This window comes from Myodes glareolus, chromosome 16 (genome assembly GCF_982192425.1).
Source record: "Myodes glareolus chromosome 16, mMyoGla1.1, whole genome shotgun sequence".
In the NCBI taxonomy this organism is placed as follows: domain Eukaryota; kingdom Metazoa; phylum Chordata; class Mammalia; order Rodentia; family Cricetidae; genus Myodes; species Myodes glareolus.
Genome location: NC_142041.1, coordinates 40,844,870 through 40,870,813, shown reverse-complemented (window position 1 = coordinate 40,870,813; position 25,944 = coordinate 40,844,870). Strand labels below are relative to the sequence as shown.

The 25,944-nt window shown below is 47.5% G+C and overlaps 1 protein-coding gene across 3 annotated transcripts in view; it reads right to left on the bottom strand.

Moving 5' to 3' along the window:
* Ankrd6 (ankyrin repeat domain 6) overlaps positions 1-25,944 on the bottom strand; it is a 145,341-nt gene that overhangs the window by 52,264 nt on the left and 67,133 nt on the right. For 2 of the 3 annotated variants that reach the window (XM_087897203.1, XM_087897205.1), the window contains exon 2: positions 465-728. In XM_087897203.1, the coding sequence (XP_087753329.1) occupies positions 465-584 (120 nt within the window). In that variant the 5' untranslated portion in view covers positions 585-728. Of the gene's footprint in view, positions 1-464; positions 729-4,532; positions 5,058-25,944 lie in introns of those variants that run through there. The other variant, XM_087897204.1, reaches the window with a different exon arrangement.

Below are 25,944 nucleotides of genomic sequence, written 5' to 3'. Positions count from 1 at the left end.
ATGAGCAACGTCTTGCAAAGCCCACATGGAAACAGTGCCCACGGTAGTCATGACAGTCATCTGGTCCAAGCTGTCAGATGGGGACAATGAGACTGGGGCAGGGGCTTCCTGACCAAAGGCTGGTCCACCTTGCTAGAAGGCCTGCCTAACATGATTACCAACCCTCACTCCCACCCTCCAGCTCACTGTTTAGTCAGTCTCTGTGTAGAACTTCTCCAGAGAAATATCCTGCCTACTGGCTACAAAGGTACTCCTATGTGGTTTTAAAGACTGTCAAATGCAAATTACAAATGCTCCATTTGAAAGATGACAACGGAAACATTTTTCAATGCTTCCTGTTTCTTCCCAAGCCTCCATCTCTTTACCAAAGCCAGTTCTTTTAAAAAACTATGAACCAAACAACAGTTCTGCAGACAAGAGGTGAGCTATTCCCAGAGAATCGCTATGGCATTTTTCCTTGTTACCTTGGTAACCGCTACCTTGGCACCCTTGTTGATGAGCTGAACCACATTCTCCGCTTGGCCTTTGTACGCAGCTATGAGCAGGCGTTCTGAAAGCGCAGCGACCGCATCCTGCTGGCTCATGAATTAGTAGAGAAAGGGGTTCTCAGGAAAGCAGGAGATCAATTTCTTCAGCTCCACGTGCAGCCTCTGGCTAGGACTGGAGTCCACAGGGAAAGGTGCTCAGAATCATGGGGCATGCCTTTGTTACTACTCCATCTTCAGGTCCTGGGAGGGGGGCACAAAACAAAGCGGCCATCAGTGCCACTCAGCACACAAGGACAGACAGACACACCTCTGCTGACTGCAGGTTGTTCTTCTGGGTGCACAGCACAGGGGAGGAAATCTAGAGAGACAGGACATCAAAAGCATGTTTCCACAGTGTTTTGGAGTGCACCAGTCTCTCCACTTCCTCCCTCCTCAGGACCATTCTCCACAGGATAGGCAGAACTGGGAGGTTGCATTTTTACTAGGGGGAAGGAGGCCTGATATAACATAGGGGTGGAGGGAGGGAAGGTGGGGAGAATGATGTAATTGTTTTTAACTTAAAAAGAGGCCTGATATGATTCCCTACACACCTCCTGGTCATTTACATAACAGCATGTACTGTGAATGACCAGCCTTAGCCTTGTGGACCTGGTTCCTGTGAATCCACCATGGCTAGCAGGCACTCAGAGACCATGGGAGGTGGGCTGTCTCTTTGAGGAGACCCCTCCCAGCCCTACACACACACACACACACACACACACACACACACACACACACACCACAGTGCACGTGATTTTCTCCATCCTTTCCTTTCTGGAAACAGTGCAGCCTTCTGGAGCCGGGAGCTCAGATGGAGTTCTGAGCACAGACCCCAGGCCGACTCCAGTTCCAAACTGATGAAACACTCCACCTTGGGAGGAAAATGACGCCCCTCTCGGTGCAGCCAGCTCTTGCGCTACCGTTTAGAATCACCTCCTCCACAAACACCCCACACTCCCTTGCTAAATTGGAGGAAAATCAATGGCCACTAAACCACTGGGGACAAAGCCTTCCGGTGTGCAGTGGGCTGATGGCAGTAAGCTCCTCTTTTCATGAAAGGACCAAGAAGGAGAGACCTCTAGTCTCCGCGCAAGTAGCTGTGGGCATATCCTTAGAACAAGCCAAGTCGGGGTACTGACTTCAGTTCTGTGGCAGGAGCGGGAGGAAGGTCGTCTCTGCATTTTAAAATATATTTATAGTTGCCATGGAGATGGTTCAACAGGTATAGGCACTTGCAGCAAAGCCTGAAGCCCTGGGCTCAGTCCCCTGCACCTGCCTGCTCCCAGCCCCTCCCAGCTCCTCCTCGTCCCTCCCCGTCCCTCCCCGCTCCTCCCTGCTCCCACACCACAGAAAATGCTGCCGCAAAGGACCACTCTTCAACCCAACACTGGATCATGTTTTGGTGTTTAAGAATCTACGGGCATCTTTCATAAGTGCTTCCAGAAACTTGATGATCATTTCTATCTCAGCTCGCGTGCCCAGTTACCCTGGGAGGCTGGGGTAGAGTCCCGTATGCAGAACAGACACCAATCAACTCCATTCTCACAGCAGCAGGGAGTGAAATGGTACTTCATTATAAGAAATCTAGCCAGTTGTAAACACTGTAATTTTAGAACGCTAATTCTTACCTACCCCCAATTCTTTATTACCACGTTTCATATTGTTCTCCATCTGTTGCCCCAGATACGGGCAAAAGATAATCAGGAAAGAGAGAGAAACCTGGCAAGCCCAGCCTGCTCTTGCTCACCAGGTCACCGGAAGTACAAGTCTGGAGAGGGTGATGCCAGGAAGCACAGCACCCCAGCTAGTTGGCCCTGAGATCCTGAGATGTGCATTTCCCTTCCTGTGCTGGGCATCGAGCCCAGGGCCTGTCACATGCCAGGCAAGTGTACTACCACAAAGTTACATCCCCTGCCCAATGAAAGAACAGAGTTAAGACTCAGAGCAGGGAGAAAAACAGCTAGAAATGCCTTTGGAAGGGCCCAAAGTCACATGACTACATTTGGGGTTTTATCTCCTGCCTGCACAAACACACACACAAACACACACACACACACACGCACACACATGCATACGCATGAACGCACACACACACTCATTGTCTTTATCAACATGGGGTGTGCTGTTTCTTCTGCAGGTAGGCTGTGTTCCATTCACACACATTGCTCCAAATTGCTGCTCCTTCAGGTCAAATACTAGAGCATCACTCTTTGCCAAATGCAGGAAAAAGCATGGCATTAACTGCCAGTTCCCCGAAGATCTCCCTCCCACCTGCGAGTCCTTCCCCTTTACACCCCCTTCCCTTCATCTACCCGTTTGCTCTCTCTGTGCCCTTGGCTTCATCTCCACCCATCCCTTCCAGCGCCTTTCCCACCCAGGACATCTGAGTCCGAGACAGCCTACTTCATACCCACTTATCATCATTGCTGGGTTCCACCTAGTCTACTCCAAAGCCTGCCTGAAAAGGTGAGCCTCTCAGCTGCACGGTCCTGCCACCAGCCCCACAACCATAGCGATATAGCCCCCTTAGCAACAGACACAAGGCCCAGCCAGCTTTTGCCAAATGAATTACTACTACTCCCCTCCCAGCCACCGTCTCATGCAACAGATGACGTCCTCCCAGACAATGAAACTAAAGCCAGAAGTTCTTACGGTTACAGCTGCAGGCTGAGATAGCTTTGCTTAGATAACTACCGGGCAAATAGCCCTTTGCAAGTCCGGCCACCATCGCTATTTTGTTTTCAAATCAAAACACCCCATTGGTGAGAAAAAAATTGAGCAACGAGCAATGCCATTTTATTTTTTGCTTTTCTGTGGCAGCTACATAAGAATCCTTTTTACCTCCGCCCCACGAAACCACCCATACACCTGCAGGACAGTGGTCATTCACAACAGCTCTTGGATACGCCCCATCACCCTCCAGCATGCTGGCACAGAAAACCGCCTGCAGGACAAGCGGCAGAAACACCACCCTGGGTTATCAGCTCCTATCTGCAGCCAACACCATCCCGTCATGCTTGGACTTCTCAAAGTCATTATCAGTGTCAGGGCAGGGATCCTATCACTGTAAGGACCTACACCAGCAGATGCTTTACACAAAGGGTGGCCACGGTGTGGATCAGGGGTGCTGAGGCTGCTCTGTTTCCTGTCTCTCCTCACGACCTCGCGTGGAGTTAGAGGATGCTCTCCTCCCTGTCTGGGAACCAGCAAACTAGGCCAGATGGAGGCAGGCAGGGATAGGGAGGACTGGAGAACCCCCTAGGAGAGGAAGGAAACAGAAGGGTGTGACCAGTCTGCAGGATGAGTTAGTCTTCACGGCTAACCTGTTGGGTGCCCTGGCTGTCACAGCTTTGGCCTCTCATCCGAGCCTCTTCTTCTATTCCATAGTCATCCTTCAAGATAGCCTTGCTGCTAGAAGGGAGCAGTCTGTCTGCCTCACACCTGTCAATCACAGCCTTTGTCACGGTGTGCATTTTCACAGTGCTCCAAAGGGAAAAGCTTAAAGGCAAACTTGCTGCCTGGTCTTCAGGCAGGAAGGAAGCAGCCACACAGTCGGTCCACACAGCACAACACACGCAGGCGGGGGCGGACTCCAGGGACCCATTGCCTCCTTTCCTCCCAGCCCTACCCCTTCTGCATGCACTGCTCCCTAGTCTGCGGTTCCTTTTGTGTCTCATCACCGGGGTCAGAGGATTCCACAGATGCTCTACCTGTGAGGAGATAGTTGTTTGTTTTCCTGTTTCGCTTCACACGGCAAAGAGTCTACGAGGTTCGATTCTGCTGCTTTATTGCAGATTTACAACCAACTCTTCCGGTGCCGGTCAATATCTGAAAGCCGCCACATTTAGTCTCCTCCCAATGCACTAACTACTCTAAACGAGCCCTTCTAAGAAAAGTCCTAGCCAGGCATTGTGCAGAGCCCACCGCGATCAGGCCACCAGAGCCGTGGTTGGAGAGCACACATAGTGAGAATAACTAGCTTTTCCCACCAGCGGGATTACTCACACATGGGGCTGTCCTCCGTGTTCTTTCTGAAATGCGGTCAATTCTCTCCTGGTGGGATTCTAAGCTTCCCAGGGCTGCCGCTCCGGGACCGCTGCTCCCAGAGGCTCAGAGATTTACCCACAGCAATTATAAGCCTTCTTCCTTAGCCTCCTCAGCCGCGATGCTAGATGCATCACCGGACTATTAAGGCATCCATTCAGCTCCAGATGCTGCTCTGTTGTCACTGTTCTGATTTCTGGGAGACCAGAGGACCTGTAGCCCTGCCCGACAAGGCAAGGAGCCGTTCCCAGCTGAGGCGAGCGCTTCAGATGGATAAGCCGAGGATGAAGCAGCAAAGTTTGCAGCCTGCCGTGAAGGGGGGCACACAGGCAGGGGCGAGAGGATCACCGACTGTCCTCACGAACACGGCTGCTGAAATGCTGGCATCCTGCGCAGCAACCCAGACACAAGCTGCTGGAGCAGAGTCCCGTATGGGGACTGCAGCGTCTGCAGAGCAGACAGGGTCTGGCGGAGTGGCCACGGAGATGTCTGTAAATGCAGTCTGCTCAGAAACTCCTCCACAGTGCACGCAAGGGAGCAGGGTGGGGAAGTGGAGGGCCGAGGCCCCTCTGAAGCAGATGGATGTGTGATGCCCCTCTTCTAGGCATCTCAGGTGTGCCTCCCTGCCCACCTCTTCAAGCATCAGCAGCTCCCTACTGGAGACATAAGAAGCTTTTCATTTTGGCTTGAGCCAGGCCAGTACAGTTTTTGTGTGAAATAGGATTATTGGCTCGAGAGGTAGGAGAAGAGCTTGGTCAACAAAGCTTCTGACTGCCTTCCTGCCCCACACCTTCCCCCTTCCCCCCTCCCCAGGACAGCAGCCTCTGTGACCATGGGGCTGGGATCCTGCTTCGGTCTTTTGGCACAGAAAGATTAGACTGTGGACTCTGGTCTACACACTGCACAAATGTGGAAATATACCAGGGACACAACTGCCAAGAGACGGTAGCACCATCTTCCCCTTTTCTTCTGGACTAGATAGTTTTCATCCTAGGTCACCCAAACCCAATCATTCCTTTCCTAGTGTAATCACCGCTGGGGACCAAGTGAGATTATAGCAAAGATGAACACAGCTCGATCCTGACTTTGAAGAAACCATTACTGGACCACCCTTAGGTGACAATGAAGACCCAAAAGACCAGGTGCCAGAAACAGACCAATGTAACCAGTTTAAAGTTCATTGTCTCAAAGATCCGTGACAGTTCCTCTTCCTCCTAATAGCCATGACCATAGCAGAGGCCTTCAGTACAGGGACAGAGATACAGGGACAGATGCACAGGAACAGATGCACAGGAACAGGTGTACAGGGGCAGGTGTACAGGAGCAGGTGTACAGGGGCAGGTGTACAGGAGCAGGTGTACAGGGACAGGTGTACAGGGACAGGTGTACAGGACAGGTGTATAGGGACAGGTGTACAGGGGCAGGTGTACAGGGGCGGGTGTACAGGGGCAGGTGCACAGGGGCAGGTGTACAGCGGCAGGTGTACAGGGGCAGGTGCACAGGGGCAGGTGTACAGGGGCAGGTGCACGGGGCAGGTGTACAGGGACAGGTGCACATGAACAGAGGTACAGGGACAGAGGTACAGAGACAGGGGTGCAGGGACAGATATACAGGGACAGGTGTACTGCTCACAGAAGGTGATTGGCATAAAGGGGGAAAGAGCAGGGCAGAAACACCACTCCTAGCAAGCCTCATCTCACCCCATCATTGCAGAACAAGAGGGACAATTATTTCTTGAGCCATTTCAAGGACAGGCAGAATGTGACAGTTACTGAATCAAGAAGCCACCATGGCAGGAGACACAAGCTGTTGCTATAGAAGTTGGGTGACATACGTACATTGTCTAAGAAACCCGTGTCGCATGACGCCAAAAAAAACCACCAAAAAAACAAAAAATCATTACCTTGGTGGGCCAGAGCTGTACTATTGGGCAAAGCCATAGCTGGTCTGGCATGCTTTTCTCCCGAAGGATGACTGCTTACTGGCTAGACCACCAGCATCTCCCAACTGGGGCTGTGCTTGCCCATTGCATAGCAAATGACTCTACATGTGCTCAAAATTCAGCCCATTGCCATCCCTACAGATCCGTCTACCATGGCGAACAAAATGCCATCACCCACCTGCCAACCTCTGTAGGTTCCTGGGATGGACTAATCCCTAAGCGTCACGGTAACTGTCACCAAAAACAAGTGTTAATTAATGAGAAAATAATGGGGGAGCACTGAGCTGATGGGATAGTGTTGCCATAGAAGAGACTCCAAAAGTCGGAAGAGCTAAATGTACTTTCTTTCCCTCGATCTCCCTCGCCTCGCTGAAAGGCCACGGGACACGTGGACAGAATAGCCACCTGCGGTGGATGAGGAGACTCCATGAGAAACTGAATCCTCTTCATCTGAGCCTTCTGGCCTCTAGAACTGAAGGAAGAAACTTCAGTCTATGGGGTGTGAAGGTGGCCCAAGTGGACTCTACAGCACCTCTTGTGGAAAGTGCTATATGGTGCAGGCTGGCCTCCTGCACCTCAAGCAGGAACCCTGTCCCTATCATATTGTATCTACAGTGCCTCTCACTGTGCCTGGGTCCATGAATCCCAAAGATTGAGAAGACGGAACACCTAGACAATCTGTTCCAGCGGAAGCAGGTCATGGCTCTAACCCTCAGAGATAATAGGAGTAGGGATGCAATTCTCCTCTCTCCTCTCTCACACAGCGGAGGACCACAGCTCCTGGGACCTGAAGAGTAACTGAGCTGGAGGCAGCCCTTAGTGACGTCAACCCATCCAGTTCATTAGGCAGGAAGCACTGGACTAAAGTCACTGCAAACTGCCACCGTTAAACCCTTCTGGGTAAATCCACAGATGCTCAAGAAAAAAAAAAAAAAAACACAGGTAAGTGCCCAAACCAACAAGCCTCCCCAAGAGTGTCCCCACACACGTAATCACATTGCCTCCCTTAAAATCTTTGTTCATTTTTTTTAATTGACTGTGTGATGTACTAAGTGTTTATTTTTGAATGTAACAGCAAAAGGAACAGCAGAAATTGAGAGAGAAATCCCCTCTTCTTGGACAAGTAAGGAAAAGGTCAGCCAAGTTTCCACTCGGAAGGTGCTGGAGGGGGTCGGAGAGAGACGAGGCAACAGCGGGCTAGCACAGGTAGGGTGGTCTGAAGGACCGAAAAATTAAGAACAAGGAGAAAAAGGGCAGCTGCCACCAGCGGCTATCATTCAAGGGCAATGATCAGAGAGGACACTGGAAAATTAAGAGGTGGCGTTTTCTCACACCATGTCAAGGAAACTGCCCTGCCTCGTGGTGGGACATTGGGAGAAGACATAGAGTGTGGTACTCGCTCTCCTTGGAACACGGGCATTCCTCATCAACAACCGGCTGACTCTCTCTCTCATGGTGGTGTGCACACAGCTTCCTTTCTCTGTCTTGATTTCCTTTGTGCGGTTATTCTGTCTTTGGAGCCAGCAGGGGCAGGTGGATCTCTGTGAATCTGAGGCCAGCCCATGGTTTCCAAGAGGGCTCCTTACAGCTCCTTTCCTATTCCAGAGCTCAGGGGAAACTGTGACCAATGCCCAACACTTCCATCGCCCACGCAAGTATTACACAGAACAGCTCCACTGCCCTAAAACCCCCATGCTCTCCCCTGCCCATCAAGGTCTGCACAACTTTGCCTTCCCATAATGCCACACAGCTGGAAGTAGTCAGGACTGTCACCTTTTCAGATTGGTGGCTTTATACTAGCAGGAACTATTTAAGGCTTATTTCCCGTGTATTTTCGTGGTTTGATAGCTGATTCCTTTTATTTTATTTTATTATTTTTTATTTTTTTAAAAATATTTATTTATTTATTCTGGATACAATATTCTGTCTGTGTGTATGCCTGCAGGCCAGAAGAGGGCACCAGACCCCATTACAGATGGTTGTGAGCCACCATGTGGTTGCTGGGAATTGAACTCAGGACCTTTGGAAGATTAGGCAATGCTTTTAACCTCTGAGTCATCTCTCCAGCCCATTGATTCCTTTTTAACAGTTAATAATATTCTATTGTATGGACATACCACAGCTTGCTCCTCTGTTTTTCCTTTGAAGGACAATTGTGGTTGCTTCCAATGTTTGGCCACCATGCATGAAGTGTCTGTAAACAAGCCTGCAGGGCAAGCATCTCACTCAGGGGACATCAGGAAGTTCAAAACCGATCACACCACATGGCAGGGTTGAGTCTTGTGAGAAGCTGTCTGTCGTTTGGCCCTCCCAGGGCAGCAGCTGCTTTTACACCGATCTAACTCCATGCTCAATAATGTTGTCCTAGGGCTGGAGAGATGGCTCAGAGGTTAAGAGCACTGGCTGCTCTTCCAGAGGTCCTGAGTTCAGTTCTTAGCAACCACATGGTGGTTCACAACCATCTATGATGAAATCTGGTGCCCTCTTCCGGTGTGCAGGCATACATGCAGGCAGAATATTGTATATATAATAAATAAATCAATCTTTAATTAAAAAAAATAATGTTCTCCTTAGCATCTGCGACCTTCTGTCCTTCCACCACCCCGGGGCTGTCTTTCTTTCACTGAAGGGCTCTCCTCTTGCTGGGACCCTGATGTTGCAGGTCCTGAAGGTTCTTAGTTCTCTTCCCCACTCGTTTCCTCCTCCTCCTCCTCCTCCTCCTCCTCCTCCTCCTTCCCCTTCTCCTCCCCCTCCTCCTCCCCCTCCTCCCTGCTGCCCACATCCTCTGCCTAGGAACAGATCTCCCCCAGTCTACTTCTTGAGCCGCATTCCCTTTTTCTGCAGCTCTATCTATATTTAAACACCCAGCCACCCAGCAGGCATTTTACTTGAATGCCCCTTCTCAGCATCCTTGCTCCAAAACCTCCTCCTTTCCTTGTGTCCCCACCTTGAGAAGGGGCTCTGGCTTTCCCCTGTCAACCTGTTTCCCTTATCTGAACTATTTCCCTCAGGCTCTCTTCTCCCCTCACTCCCTCCTGCAGGAAATCCCAAATGCTGATTTGAAAGAGGAAGGGATGGAAATGAAGAAGAAGGTTTGAAGTCAGACTTCAATTCCAGCTTGGCCATTTACTGCGGGCAGATTTGTAAAGGATTGCTTCCTTACGCGCATGTGTGCTCGCGAGTCACGCCTCTCCGGGTGGAGGAGTAGGCACACTGCACCCTGTCTGGCAGCTGTGCTCAGAGAGATAAGCAGTTACTAGGTTACATCTCAGGTAATTCTTGTGCTCTGTCTTTGCTGATGGCACTTCCTGAATATGGCACTCGCTGATAGCGTCGTCTTTAACTGGGCACTGAGAATGTTTTCTGAAGCCCCATTGTGAAGACCTAACGGTAGAAAGCGCAGGCTCGGCCGTTAAAAGCTAGGCTTACAACCGAAAACATAAGAAAGTGCAGGCTTCAGCTTGTTTGTGGAAATCTGCTTCCCTAAGTGAGTCGATACCCAGGGATAAAGAGAAGCCAGGCCAAACTCATATTCAAGATTCAGACAGTGGGTATCATTTGGCTTAAACTATATCTTCAATTTAAAAAGAAGAAGAAGAGGAGGAGGAAGAGGAGGAGGAAGAGGAGGAGGAGGAGAAGGAGGTGAAGGAGGAGGGGAAGGAGGAGAAGAGGAGGAGGAGGAGGAGGGGAAGGGGAGAAGGAGGAGGAGGAGGAGGAGAAGGAGGAGGAGGAGGAGAAGAAGAAGAAGAAGAAGAAGAAGAAGAAGAAGAAGAAGAAGAAGAAGAAGAAGAAGAAGAAGAAGAAGAAGAAGAAGAAGAAGAAGAAGAAGAAGAAGAAGAAGAAACTCAATCTGGACGCGGAGTTGCAGGGACATACTAAACTTGACTCCCAGGAAGACTAAGCCACGGCGTTAACAGGAGTCATTTTCTCTGTCCTCCGCCTCTGTCAGACATGCTCCCTCCTATCTGATCTCTCGCTGCTAGGAGGTGATGAAAACCGAAGCCTTCTGTTTCCATCTGCTCCACGATGGCAGATAGGGACCAGACCGTGAACTGACACACAGCCGTTCACCCTGTCTCTCTGCAGGTGGTGGCTGGGTCTTCAGTGCCAGTTTCTCTGGTGTGTGTGAGTGTGTGTGTGCGCACCTGTGTGTGCTCGCGAGAAAGCCAGAACCAGTGTCAAGTGTCTCCTTTCCTGCTTTCTACCTTAGTTTTTGAGACAAAGTCTCTCCCTAAATCTGGAGTGCACCAGTTTGGCTAGGTCAGCTGGCCAGCAAGGCCTGAGCATCCCCTGTCTCTGTGCCACCCCAGTTGAGGTCACAGAGGCATCCTGCCACCGTCAGTGGATAGGTGGCTCCTGGAGATCCAAACCCGGGACCCCATGCCTGCACAGAGTGCACTTCGCTAATCACGAGCCCTGTCTCTTGCGCCCCCACCCCAACACCAACCAGTTTGTTTGTATCTATGGACTTCTTTATCCGTGTTTCTCGGCAAAGAATGTTACGGGACAGCATTCACATAAAGGCAGAGGCTTGGCTAGTTACAGGACTGAACTGCACATCTGATCACTCACCCTGCTGGGCTCCCTGTCTCAGTCCTGCCCACTCCTTCACCCACCAGTGTCTCTTTTCAGAGAATACATGGGGTCTCCATAGTCAGTAGCCCCCAGGCACTCCCCTCCAAAGTCCAGGAATGCACAGACCTCTTATGACCTGGTCCCAGCCTCTAGTCCCAGCCACACATTCTTTTCCCCAGCTTGGCTGCAGGGGTATTTAGAGTATCTGAAAGAACGCTTGTGCCATTTTGCTTCTAATTCCCTGTAGACCACCCCCAACAACCCTGCTCCCCCATTTCTGATTCAAGGGTGGTCTTCTCTCAGAAGACTCCTTGGTCCTCCTCTGCTCTCCTGGTTTCCATGGCCCAATTCATACTAGGTAGCAATCACAGCACTGCCATTTATTTTGGATCAACCAAGTCTCTCTCTCTCTCTCTCTCTCTCTCTCTCTCTCTCTCTCTCTCTCCCTGGTATAGGATCTCATATAGCACACTAACCCTGCCTTCCCTATACAGCTAAGGGTTGCCCTGCACTTCTGACTCTCCTCCTCTACCACCCACACAATGGGGATTACAGGTGCGCACCCTCACACCTGGCTAGCAATGAGCATTTTAAACTTTGCTGTAGCTAGCAAGCACTTACCGCATTGGATGGCACTTGGGTCACTATTGCTAGCCTCTCTTTCTACCTTTTGATTCAAGAGTCTTCTCCCTCTGTCTCTTCTTGAAGGAGACTGCCCTAGTCAGAGAAGGTTCTGGGGTGTAAGATGCAGAAGTAGAGGGTGCTGAGAAGGCTGGTTTATGGAAGACTGCTCTTGCAGAGGACCCAGGCTTAATTTCCAGCACCCACACAGTGGCTCACAGTCATCTGTAACTCCGGTCCCAGGAGATCCAGTGTCCTCTTCTGACCTCTGAGGGCACTGAATGCACATGACGCACAGATGATAGATGCAGGCAAAACACCCAGACATATAAAAACAGATACTAAAAAAATTTTTAAATGATTAAAAATATTAATGATGAACGATACAACCTAGTGGTAGAACACTTGTCTAGTATACTGAGGCCCTGAGTCTGATCCCGAGCACAAGTAATAATAGTAATGATTATTGTAATTATATTTGTTGTGATAATTATTATAATGATGGTCATTATACTATTGGGTTTTAGACTCTGCTCCTTGACTGTTTCCCGACAGACACAGGAAGTCCTTTAGCATCCCTCCTGTTCCCAGTATCTCTCCTCTCGGTCTCCGACTCTGCATACACGGCGCACGGCTCATTCCTCTGTGACGTCATCACAAGTGCGCAGCTTGCACCCAGTGCGGGAGCAGATGTGCTCAGAGCAGATGAGCGCTCTGTTTACCTGGGTGGATCACAGCCTCCCAGAGAGCAAGTGCCCACTCTTCTTTTTCCATATGCCCAAATAATAACTAACGTTGCAGTGACCCCTCAAAAACTATGCCCATTTTTTAATCCATTCATCTGTTGATGGACGTCTTTGCCATCATGAATACAGAAGCAATAAACATAGATGTTCATGTGCCTCTGTGGTAGAATATGTAGTCCTTTGGTTGTATGCCCAGAGGTGGTATATCATGAAATTTACAGGAAAATGGATGGATCTGGAGAGTATAATAATGAGTGAGGTGATCCAATCTTTTTTCCCCCTGGTTCTTTGAGACAGGGTTTTTCAGTGTAGCTCTGGCTGTCCTGGAACTTGCTCTGTAGACCAGGCTGGCATCAAACTCAGAGATCCACCTGCCTCTGCCTTCTCAGTGCTGGGATTAAAGGTGAGTACCACCATCACCACTACCCAGTGAGGTCACTGAATCTTAAGAAGATGAGAATCACATGCTTTCCCTCACATGCAATGTTAGCCTATGATGCATGTATGTATATAACATGTATATATGAAAACAGGCATGAGTGTGGATAAAGTCTAAACATCAAGAAAGAAGACCAAGGGGGCTGGAGAGATGGTTCAGTGGCTAAGAGCATTGCCTACTCTTCCAAAGGTCCTGAGTTCAATTCCCAGCAACCACAAGGTGGCTCACAACCATCTGTAATGGGGTCTGGTGCCCTCTTCTGGCCTGCAGGCATACACACAGACAGAATATTGTCTACATAATAAATAAATAAATAAATATTTAAAAAAAGAAAGGAGACCAAGAAAGCAATACAGGTGATGAGCAAGGATGGGGGTAGACAAAAGAGCATGCATGCTGACAGACGCAGCTCCTCATGGAGTTACTACAGGAGGCAGTGCAGGAAGAACGGTGTGTGTGTGGGGGGGTGTTTCTTGTCACATAGAGGTTGAAGGAAGGCTGTATGCTGGGGACTTCTAGAAAGGGATAGAGGCCTAGAGAGCAAGAGGCAACCGTTTCTGGGAAGATACACAGTAAATACCGAAAAGCAGAAGCCAGTGTATGGTTGGGAGTGCTGAGTGGTAGCCCTGAGGCTCCTGGGTTCCCTGGTTTGTGGCTCCCTCAGGCCTTGAAGCAGGCATCTGCCCCCTGAGGAATGCAGTAGAGGACATACCGTTCAAGTTAAAATGGATGGTGGTGCACACCTTTAATCCCAGCACTTGGGAGGTGGATGCAGGAGAATTTCTGTGAGTTGGAGGTTAGTCTGGTCTATAGAGTGAGTTCTAGCACAGCCAGGACTGTGACACAGAGAAACCCTGTCTCGAAAAACCACACACACACACACACACACACACACACACGCGCGCGCGCGCGCGCAAACAGAAAATCAAGTTAAAGTAGCATTGACACAGGAGGGTGTGATGTCATGCTAGCACCATCCATCTCCTACAAAGGCAGATGCTGAGACCTCAACGGTGTAGACTATCCACACCACGTTAGCAGAGGGCTGATAGACCCAGTTTCTCTGCCAAGGTTGGCTGAGGTAGGATGGAAACAGAAGGAGGAAAGGCGGTGCTTTTAAATAGTGTACCCACAAACTGTTCTTCAAATCCGGGTGGGTTACATAGCTGACTTCCTGCCCAAGCCTTAATGCCCTTGTATATTAAACAGAGTTGACATCAGTAGCTGATTTTATATGGGATCTGGCGCAGCCCACACCGTGGGCAACAGCACACAGCTAAGAGAAGGCACCCCTTGAACATGACGAGTGTACGTCTGAACTAAAGTCTCCCGTTAACTCCCAAGTCTTTCCCAGCATGTGGTCCTGCTGGGTCCCTTATCTACCAACTGTAGGTGATGAGCGCAAAGGGCCGCCCTGGGCATGGGCTGGACACTCAGCCCTTCACAGCACATGGCACAGCGGTGCTCAGCTTCAGCACAGAGCTGTCTAGGTTCGGGTGTCCTCGTGGAGGTGGGGGTGATGGCAGGTGAGGCTGGCCATCAGGGAGGCTCTGTGGTTCTTTCTCACCGTCATGGCATACACTGACCATCAGGCGTTTTCGGGAAGATGCTCTCTGAGGTAAGGTGGAGTTAGGTAGAGAGCAGGCTCCCAGAATTCCCTGCCTGATGCAGAATCGTCCTAGCTCAGGTTATTCATGGGTATCTCCTAGCTAAGGATACTGTCTAAATTACATATTGCCCAGGCTTTAAGTTCTGGACATAGATGAACAATAGGCAATAATAAAACATGAAAAATACCAAATTATCACATCAGTTACTATGAATTATTCAAAATTAAAATTGTGCCACATCAGGTTGGAGGGATGAATCAGCAGTGACAAGCACTGGCTGCTCTTCCAGAGGTCCTGCGTTCAATTCCCAGTACCCACATGGCGGCTCTACACCACCTATAACTGTCTGTAGTCCCATGGGCTCTGACTCCCTCTTCTGGTGTGCAGACATGCATGCAGACAAAACACCCATAAACATAAATACATACATTAACTAAAAAAAAGAAACTTAAGTCTGTAAAAAAAAATTCTGCGACATCTTTGCAAGGACAGATTCTTAATGTGAACCACTGTGACCAGGGTTAACAGGAATGACACTGAACTTAAATTCTTATTATATGACCAAAATTAATCCCAGAGATATCCATCCCCAAGAGTTTTAAACAACTTAAAATAGTCACTTCTGTCAGCATAGTCTAATTATTACCATAGTCAAATTACTTCTACAATGAAAATACATTTAATTAGTTCAGCTTTGAGAGTCTTCAGGAGACAACCCAAAGAAATCACAAATTTTGGGTCAGCCTGAGAGACGACAAAGCTTCAGGCATTCTTGGCAGGGTGGCAGACTAACCCTGAACCTTCTTTCTTTGATATTTTTCTCAGTAAGAAAATCTGGGTTCACCTTGGTGGGAGACAGAGCTTCCTCTCTCAGCTTCGCCTCCTAGATGCTCTCAGAGTCTGGAAGTCTTTTTCTCGTGGGTCCCCCCGCACCCTGTGACTGGAAGGGCCGTACAGGCATCAGGTGTCCAGCAGCTGGAAAGGGGAGGCACTAAGAGCAAGGCCTGCAGCTGGTGACCCCATCAAATCAGGCTTAAAGAAGACTCGGCTCTATTCCAGGGATGGGGGAGGATGACGGAAGCAGGAAAATTACGACCTTAAATCTTATGCTTTCTGGCCCATCCAAAGCCTCTGTGCAGCTCTTAGATACAACTCTGACTGCCCCTGGATTTTAAAAGCCAAGTGATGGCGTTTCAGAGGGAAATCACGTTTCTCACAGCTGAACCTTCCGATCCACGACAGGACGGTTTGAAAACACGTCCTCAGAAAGCACTCTATTTATTTTATTTTTTTTAATATTTACTATTTTTTAAAATGTGTGTGTGCCTGTGTGTGCAGATGCCTACAGAAGCCAGAAAAGGATGTCCAATCCCCTGGAGCCAGGGTTACAGGCAATCGCTGTAACCCTAGGTGCTGGGAACTGAACTTGTGACCTCTGGTAGAGCAGCGAATTCTCTCAACCTCCCAGCCATCTCTCCAACTATGCGTTTTATTTTTATAATCTGAGAACACTTGAGAGTTTTAAAGGCAAAGTCTAGTTAAGTCAAAGAATTGTGACAGAAACGCCACTCATAGGTAATACCTAACCAAACTGGACTCATGCAATTATACAAAACTTGTACATAAGCATTCTCGGTAGCGTCGCTCATAACAACCAAAGCAAAGAGGGCACAGCAGTACCATGCATATTACTCGGTCACCGGAGATACAAGACTCACAGTTCATATTCTGACCGCAAACTAAGTGGAAGTACCCAGACATAAAATCACATATGGCGTACCCCATTCTTACTAACTCCCTGGATAGAAAACAGAAAGACAGTAGCGGCTTCCATGGGAGAAAGGGAGGAAATGGGAACAGCTAGGTGAGGGCTTTCTTTTTGGGGAAAATGAAGATGTTCTAGACTTAGTGGTGAGGACTCACCTTTGTAACTATACTGAAAACCAAGGGTGAGTTATGGCTGTGAAAGATCTCAGTTTTAACAGAGAAGTTCAGTTCTGCAATGCTACAAACAAGCAGACAGGAATTTATGGCTAACCTATTGCATGTTGAATGCTGTAGGCAAGTCATTTAAGCCATCTTTATCTGCCTTGTTTCCTCCTCTGCAAAACAGGAACGATAACAAGAGAATTATTTGTACAGGTACTGTGAGACCAAATAAGAAAGCAAAATGTTTGTCACAAAGGTGACATACAGAAAAGTTCCCAATAAAGTCAATGTGAGAGAAACAATAGGAACTATATTCAGTCAATGTACCTTCCAACCTTCCTGGGATAGTCTGATCATCTCCACGAATTCTACCAGACTCAATAAAACAAATGATTTTCTTCTTCTTCTTTCTTTTTCTTGGTTTGTCGAGACAGAGTTTCTCAGTGTAACTTTGGAGCCTGTCTTGGGAATCGCTCTGTATACCAAGCTATACGTGTGTGTGTGTGTGTGTGTGTATTCTGTAGAATATAATATTCTATAAAGAGTTAAGCTGGGCAGGCTTGGATCAAACAAGGAAAATACTTGTCTTGAGGAAAAAACATCCACAAGCAATGCAATGCCAGCCATTACTGAGAAGGAGACAACCAGGGGTGCTCCCACAGCCCCAAGGCTAAGCTCCTAGGTCTTGTCACTTAGATACCTGGGAACAAGGCTTCCCACACTCCACCAGCTGCTCAAAAGCAGGTGACACCAGGGTGGCAGGTCAGAGAAGAGGCCCATCCACCACACCTTGACTCCATCCAGCACCTAGCAGGAGAAAGGTGAGGGGTTCCCTACCTGCATGGTTTGACTCCTGCAGGCCAAGCACTGTGTCCAGCGCTTACCTCAGCCTGTGGCGGGAACACATTATAGGTAAGCCCCAAATGACCCTTGTAATGACCTCTCTAGAAGTTTTCTTAAAAGCAGTATCTCAGTCATCAATCTTGCAATTGTCCAGGACAAGAGGAAACCTGCCTACAGGCATGCTCCTCTTCAGCCTGTAGGGCTGCCAAGCACAGTGAGTCCCGCCCAGTTACAGGAACTTCCTGCATTTGCCTTGTTCCTTTTAGCTACTGCTGCTACAGCTGCTGACTAGCAGAACTGTGAAGCCTTGTGCCTGGAATGGAGCCTCACCTGACATGAAATTCTCTGATGATGTGGGATTTCCCCTCTGTATGCTGTGAATATGTTTTATTACCATTGGCTAATAAAGAAGCTGCTTCACCTATGGCAGAGCAGAATAAAGCCAGGCAGGAAAGCTGAACAGGGTTAAAGAGAGAGAGTAGGCAGAGTCAGGGAGACATCATGTAGTTGCTGAAGGAGAAGGACAGGATGCCTTTCCTGGAGATCGTAAATAATTTTGGGTTTTCAGAGATTATCCAAGCAGTAACAATTACATTTTTGAGGTTGAAAAATCTTTTGCTGTCGTACTTTGCACAGAGTAGACATTCAAGCTGTTGCCAGAGCCTCTAGCAAAGTACAGGACAAAGACCTTCGGGGATGGCAGAAGGACCGGTGTCCTGTACCATCGCCTCCTCAACTCACGAGATCAAACATTGAGTGATCAAGTTCATATTTCCAGCGGTGTTTCTCAGTCAAGAAGCATGGAGATGAATGTGGGCAGAAACCCAGAGGCAGGAGCTGATGAGGAGGGCATGGGCTGGGCCTCCCATTGACTACTGAATGAGAAAATGCTTAACAGTGGATCTCAAGAAGGCATTTCCTCCACTGAGGCTCCTTCCTCTGACAACTCCAGCTTGTGTCAAGTTGACTCACAAAACCACATGGTACACTAAGGGACCTTTGCAATGGTCATCAGCAGGTGATCCTACAAGAAGAGAACCAGCTGCTAAGAGCTGTCCTTTGACCTTCACACACAGGAGGAGGAAGTGGGAGGAAGTAGAGGAAGAAAACCCAGCAACAGCAGCACCTGGATTCTATTCGCCTCCTACCGGAAGCAGGTTCACTGCTGATGCTTGCCACCCCAGGGGAGGATTGCATACATCTCACGCCAGCATGCCGGACAAAGTCAATTTCTATTATGTCTACAAATCCAAGGAGACAAAACACATACCTCCTGGAGGCTGTCCATTCCTGCCTTGCCCTTTCATAATCATCATCATCATTTTTAATCTGTTACATTTTGCAGTATTTGTAAAACATGGTACTAGAAATATAGAAACAAGTCGAATGATGGTGGGGCACGCCTTTAATTTCAGCACTCAGGCGGCAGAGACAGGAGGATCTCTGTGAGTTCAAAGCCAGCCCGGTCTACAGAGTGAGTTCCAGGACAGGCTCCAAAGCTACAGAGAAACCCTATCTGAAAAATACAAAACAATGCCAAGTTTCAAATTTTCATTCAGATTCAAAACTTATAAAAGAATAAGAATGTCCCCCACAGGCTCACATTTTTGAATGCCTAGGGAGTGGCCTATTTGTTGGAGTAGGTGAGACCTTGTTGGAGAAGTGTGTCACTGGGTACGGGGCTTTGACGTTTTAAGGACCCAAGCCAGACCCAGTGGCTCTTTCTCTTCCTGCTGCCTGGAGATCCACACATAGAACTCTCAATTTCTCCAGCACCATGTCTGTCTGCATGCAGCCTGCTCCCTGCCAAGATGATAGTGGATTAAACCTCTGAAATTGTAAGCCAGACTCAAATTCATGCTTTCCTTCAAAGAGTTGCTGTGGTCATGACACCTGTGGTGGTCTGAATAGAACTGACTCTCATAGGCTCCTGTATCTGAATGCTTGGTCATTAGGAAATGGTGCTACTTGACAAGTATTAGGAGGTGTGACCTTATTGGAGGAAGTGCAACAATGGGGGTTGGCTTTGGGATTTTGATAACTCAAGCCAGCCTAGTGTCTCTCTTCCTATACCTTTCAATCCAATCTCAACTACCTCTTCAGCAAGCACCATGTCTGTCTGCCTGACACTATGCTTCCTACTATGACAATAATGGACCAAATCTCTGAACTATAAGCCAGCCTTCAATTAAATATTTTCTTCTAAAATTGGTCACAATCATGGTGTCTCTTCACAACAATAGAAACCCCAATTAAAACAGAACTTGGTATAAGGAGTGGGGTGTTTCTGCGACAGGCCTGATCATGCTGCTTGTTGGCAGAATGTGGACTTTGGATTAAAAAAGAATTTTTTTAAAAAAATTTAAAAAAACATGCTTTAAGTGGGGCTTAATGGGCCATGATAGCAGGAACATGGAAGACAGTAGTGTTGAGGGAGATTTGAACTGTGGGGGCCTGACCCAAGAAGTTTCAGAAGAGAAGAATATTAACATATAGCCTACAGGCAATTCTTGTAATATATTGGTGAAAAAGGTGGCTGCTTTCTGCCCTTGTCCAAAAAACCTGCCTGAACTAAATTGAAGACTTATGGATTAATATCTTTGACAGAGATTTTCAGACAGCCTAGTATTAACTGTTGCTTATTAGTGGCCACACTCATGCAGATCTATAAGGAAAGGGGACAAGATGAGCAAGGAAAAGTATCAAATGTACAATTTGAGGAGAAAAGGAGCACCAAGAAGTGTAATGGGGTCAAGTCAAATTCCCAAGGAGATAAAAGTTTAAAGAAAAACTTGATGCTGGGGGGGGAGATGGCTCAGTGGTTAAGAGCATTGCCTGCTCTTCCAAAGGTCCTGAGTTCAATTCCCGGCAACCGCATGGTGGCTCACAACCATCTGTAATGAGGTTTGGTGCCCTCTTCTGGCCTGCAGACATACACACAGACAGAATATTGTATACATAATAAATAAAAAATAAATAAATAAATAAATAAAAATAAAAAAGAAGAGTGCACGTTTTTAAAAAAAAAAAAACTTGATGCTAAATGTAATAAAGAGACTGGTGACCTCATGGCAATACGCTACCCAGCTAAGCTTCCAACTTGTAAAAATGAATTAAAGAAAAGTTTAGGTGTGGATGTGATGGCACATACCTTTAATTCTAGTACTCAGGAAGTAGAAAACAGGCAGATTTCTGAGTTCAAGGCTAGCCTGGTCTACAGATCGAGTTCTAGGACTGCCGATCTTAGGCAGTGAAGAAAACCATCAAAAACTGAAAGCTGATATAAATGTATTTGAACAAGGGGGTCATGTTCCAGCCCTGCAAGCAGCAGTGCAAACAGCAGAACATGGAAGCTTAGGTCACATGGTTCTGGTTTTAGAGTTAAGGACAGAATAAAAGGGTTATGGAATCTCCCTGTCTGTGACTAAGGAAACACACTGAGGTTAGGGGTATCCCTGCATGGAGGCCTAAAGAGGCCATTGTATGAAACCATGAAGGATGAAGCTTGGATTGCCTTTGAGATCCTAAGACGTTGGGGATGCCAAAGTCATGGGATGTCCGCTAAGGAAAGCTGCCAACAGGGTGTGGAAAAAACCTAAGAGAGAGAGAGAGAGAGAAGTGTGTTGCAGTCAACAAAGTTGCAAGGAGTTGGAGATCTGAAGAGTGTTTTAACTTCAGACATGGAGGTGCAATTTGGAGTTTGCCCAGCTGGTTTTCTGTCTTGTTTCAGTACAGTATTTCCTCAGAATTAGAGTAAGAGATTGCCATGAATCTCTGAAGAGACTTTAAACTTTGAATGTTTAAACAGTGTTGGGACTGTGATAGACTATGGGGACTTTTGAAGTTGGACTGAATGTATTTTGTATTATGATATGGCTATAAGTCTATGGGAGCCAGGGAGTGGACTATGGTGGTTTGAATAGGAATGGCTCCCGTAGGCTCATATATTTGAATGCTAGGTCATAAGGAGTGGTACTACTTGAGAAGGATTAGGAGGTGTGGCCTTGTCGGAGTAGATGTGATCTTGTTGAAGGAAGGTTGTCACTAGCAGTGGGCTTTGAGGTTTTGAAAGCTCAAGCCAGGCCCAGTGTCTCTCTCTTCCTGCTGACTTCCAATCCAGATGTAGAACTATCAGCTCCTTCTCCAGCACCACATCTGCCTGCATGCTTCCATGCTTCCCATCATGATGAAAATGGACTGAACCTCTAAACTGTAAGTGAGCCCTGATTAAATGTTTTCCTTCATAAGAGTTGCCATGGTCATGGTGTCTCTCCACAGCAACAGAACATTGACTAACACATATACCTACGCATTTAAAACTTATATGCAGGCAATTAAGGGCAATTTGTTATTATACAGCTTCTTGCCATTCAAATTCATAATGGAAGTTGTAATTTGAAGATGAAGCAGTAATTACTCATCTTAACAGGTAACAAACATGTACTTTGAGGGGACACCTTATCACTGTTTAAAGTTGTTTCTTTGTTGTTTGCTTTATTTTTGAGACACGAACTCACTATGTAGCCCTGGCAGGTATAGAACTCATTTAAATAGACCAGGTTGGGCACAAACTCACTGGCATTTGCCTGCCTTTTCCATCCTAAATGCTAGAATTAAGGCCATGTACCACCATGCCCAGCAAGGCTTACATTATTTAGTGAGTAAGTAGGGCATACATTACCTATGACACAGCTAAGTCAATAATGGTTAGTGCAACAGAGGGTTCATAGAAAACATGCACAGGGCTTACTTTAAGTAGTTCTCAGTTTTAAAATATAGATTCCTCATAGTATTTTCCTGGATATTCCATCAAATATAGATCATATTGCAATTTCTGCCTTTCTTATCATCACAATAATATCTAGAATATGCTTTAAGATTCCCCATTCTTCCCCTTCTACTGTTTCCTCCCTATTTTATTAACCCAGACTGAAGCTGCTGCATAGCTATCCAGCTTTGAATGGTCCTGTTCTCCCCGACCCCAAGCAGATTAAGTCTCCTGTAATCAAGCTAAGCACTTCAGTCATTACCAGATTCACTCAGCATCTAATGAATGAGATTAGCTACAGAGGCACCAATACCAATATCAGCATCTGTAAAATATCAATGCCTAAACTCTGCAGCCTTGTAGGGATAGGGCTCCATCTGGAGAAAATAGAAAGTTTTATCTGGGCAAGCATGAGGACTTGGGTTCAAACTCCAGAACCTGCATAAACCTGGACACCATAGCTCATTTCTATAATCTTAGCATTCTCATAACGAGCTAGGAGAACGATCATGGACCAGCTAACCTGGAGTATGCAGTGTGAAAAAAATAAACAGACTCTGCCTCAAACATGGTGGAAAGTAAGACTGACACACTGAGCTTATCCTGACCTACACACACACACACACACACACACACACACGCACACGCACACGCACACAGAGATACATGCATCCAGACTCACACAGAGAATACATATATCATACACACATATACAAAATACAATCAATACACAGTTATCTCCTCCCGAGTGCACAACACAGCTTGCATGGAAAGGTCTGCAGCGGAGCTTTGCAAGAACTCCACAAGATGACCAGCGATGGCAGTAGCACAGCACACTCAAGCCCTTTGCAGTTTCCTACTGCGTCACTGAGAAGAGCAGCTGGGACAGCACAAAGGGGCAGAGACAGCAGCCCAGACTGAGGTCTAACATTCACACAGCTTTTCCTGGTGGACATGGATTGTGGGTGAGTCTCCCTTTAGTCCTCCCCACAACCCAAGGCTAGCCACATCACACCTGCATCTCCAGCTAAAACCTGCTGTCAGGCCACCGCCTAAGCACAGCAGGTGGGTACAAGGGAGCAGTCACTGTGGGTCCTTTGCGTCCCTAGTCAGGGAGTCAGCTTCCTCTGTTGGATCACAGGTAGGCAAACTCTCTAGTAGTCTCGCAGGTAAAACCGCGCTTGACTGAGATCCCATCTGTGGAAGGAAGCGCTAACCTCATCATTGTTGTCAGGGCTACTGAAGCAGGAAAAGTGTCCTGTGTATTCTAGGCTGGGCACAGGGTGGAGTTCATGCAAATGGCCATCTATACACGACACGACAGCCATCAGTAAAAACAAAACACAAAGTCTACTGCACTGATCTTTGCGGGGGTGTATGCATACTGAGCTTTTTTTTTTGTATTTTTAAATTCTCCCCTCCCCACACACATAATATTTTTATTAATGATTTGGGAATTTCACACACTGCACCGTGATCCCACTTGATTCCAATTCCTCCCAGGTCCACCCTCCCACCCTTGCACCCTCCCCCAAAAAGAAAAAAAAATACACCAAGTCCAATTTGTGTTGTCCATATACTTACTGGAGCATGGTCAACCTCCCAGCGGTCAGCCCTGAAAGATCACCGAGTTTTTTCCCAGGCTTGCCGTCAGAAGCCATCAACTGTGAAGAGCTACACTCCAGCATCTTTATCTTGACTTTTAAGGACTCTCTTCAAAAGCTTCCCATCTCGATCATCTGGATTGTTTCTTTTGGGCGGGGGCTGTCATAGATGCCTTTAATATCTCTCATTCTCAGTTTATGAATCTGTACCCACTGATACCACAGCGAAAGGAGCTTTCTTGCCCATAGCAGCTGGCAGCAACACGGATTATAGACTCCCACACAGCCTCTGGCAGCAGCACAGACCACAGACCTCAGACCACAGACCTCAGACCTCACCATGACCTCTGGTGGCTGCATGGACCATGGGCAGCACACAGCACATCAACAAGTCCTATAGGGGCAACAGAGACCATGGACACCACCATGACCACCAGAAACATCATGGACCATGGAGGTCTTTCTTAATCCAGAAAATTAATGTGTCTTCATCTCGGATATCTTGTTGTTGCTCGGAGTCAGGGTGACCGTGTGGTTGGGCAGCAGCCTGCTGCACCCCACCCTGCCAGCCCTACTCACCAACAACTACTCCTTTGTCCGCCACAGCCACGCTCCCATTTGTCACAGCCACTGTGTCTCTCGTTCTGCTTCTCTCTCTCTGTACAACACTTCGTTCAGCCGTTCATCTTTGCATCTCTCTATCACACATTGGTTTATGAAGTCGGCATTGCAAACTGCTATGTGCCACACAGTATATTAATTTTCCCAAATGGTTTTACATGCAGATAATCTGGCTCAAGTTTTCTGAAGCACCATAAACTCTGGACTATTGTTCAGATTCCTCTTCGATATCTTGTTGTTGCCCAGATCTTGCAGGTGGGCAGCGTATCTGGGGGCAGGATCCGTACAAACTCCAGACCGCTGCGTACCTCCCTGCCCTCAGCACCAGCCACCTTGGGCACCACTGTCATGCTTGCAGCCTGAGGGCAGTGTCATGGCCCCTTCCACTCTGGGTTGAGTTCTTATTCATTTTACTCGTTTTTTCTTTAAAAAAAAATTTAAATGATGCTTTTTATTTATGTGTACTGATGTTTTGCTTGCATGTATATCTATATGAGGGTGTCAGAACTAGAGTTACAGACAGTTGTGAGCTGCCATGTGGGTGTTGAGAATTGAACCAGGGTCCTCTGGAAGAGCAACTGACCTCTGAGTCATCTCTCCAGCCCTATTTTGCTCTTCTTATCTGCGGTGTCAAAATACCATGGTCAGAGAGAATACAGTCTATAGTGTCAAGATCTTCAGACCAAGTATTTTCCCAGAGCAGTTAGCCCTTGGATATTCTTTAAACATTTTTAAAATGTATTTTATGTGGATGCATGTGTGTCTGCATAAACTATGTATATGTACCTGGCTGAGTCATGTATGTGTGTCTGCATGAGTCATGTATGTGTGTCTGCATGAGTCATGTATATGTGTCTGCATGAGTTTAAGTGCACACTGGTGTATGTAGGTGACCATGGGGAGAACTGAGGGCATCACATCCCCTGGAAGTGGAATCTTCAGAAGTTGTGAGCAGTCAGACGCAGGTACTGAAAAACAAACTTGGGTCCTCTGCAGGAGCAGTAAGTGTTCTTAACAGCTAAGTCATCTCTACAGCCCAAATCTTGGATATTCTATCTGGTTTTATGCTGTAGACATTTGGGGCTTATGACTTATAAACACCTAATGAAAGCCAAAGGTTTACAATCCATCCCCACTTCTTAAATCAGGATGCCCTCAGGCCTCAGGAAGAAATTTAGCTTTCAATACTTACACTGCAATGAAGTTAATCATTAGGAAGTTTTAAATATACATTTGGTTTTAATGAACTTTATTAAGGTAGTGTTTGGGGAACTGTACTCTTGTTTAATTGTTTAAGACTGTGAATGTCTTAGTCTCTTTTCCCTAAAGAAGCTGCATGCCCCACTTAGCAGGCTGGAGTCCAAAGAGTCTCACTAAAGTCACCCAGGATCAACAAGGCCTGTCCTCCTGCCTGCCGAGAGTGTAGCACAAGCTCACCAAGAGGAGTGGGTGGGGTGGCGATGGGGACCCTTCTCACCTCTCCACCCTCCTGTGACCTGAGCAGGCCTTTGTGGCTCAGATGCTCCTGTCCCTGTTCCACTTGGGCTTCCTTTTTACATGCTTAGATGCAGTCTACTCCACTCAGCCCCAGGTCTGAAGAGACAGACAGACAGACAGACAGACAGACGCAGACAGCAGAAAGCCTGTGCACGTTCACACTGCATCTAGTGTATCC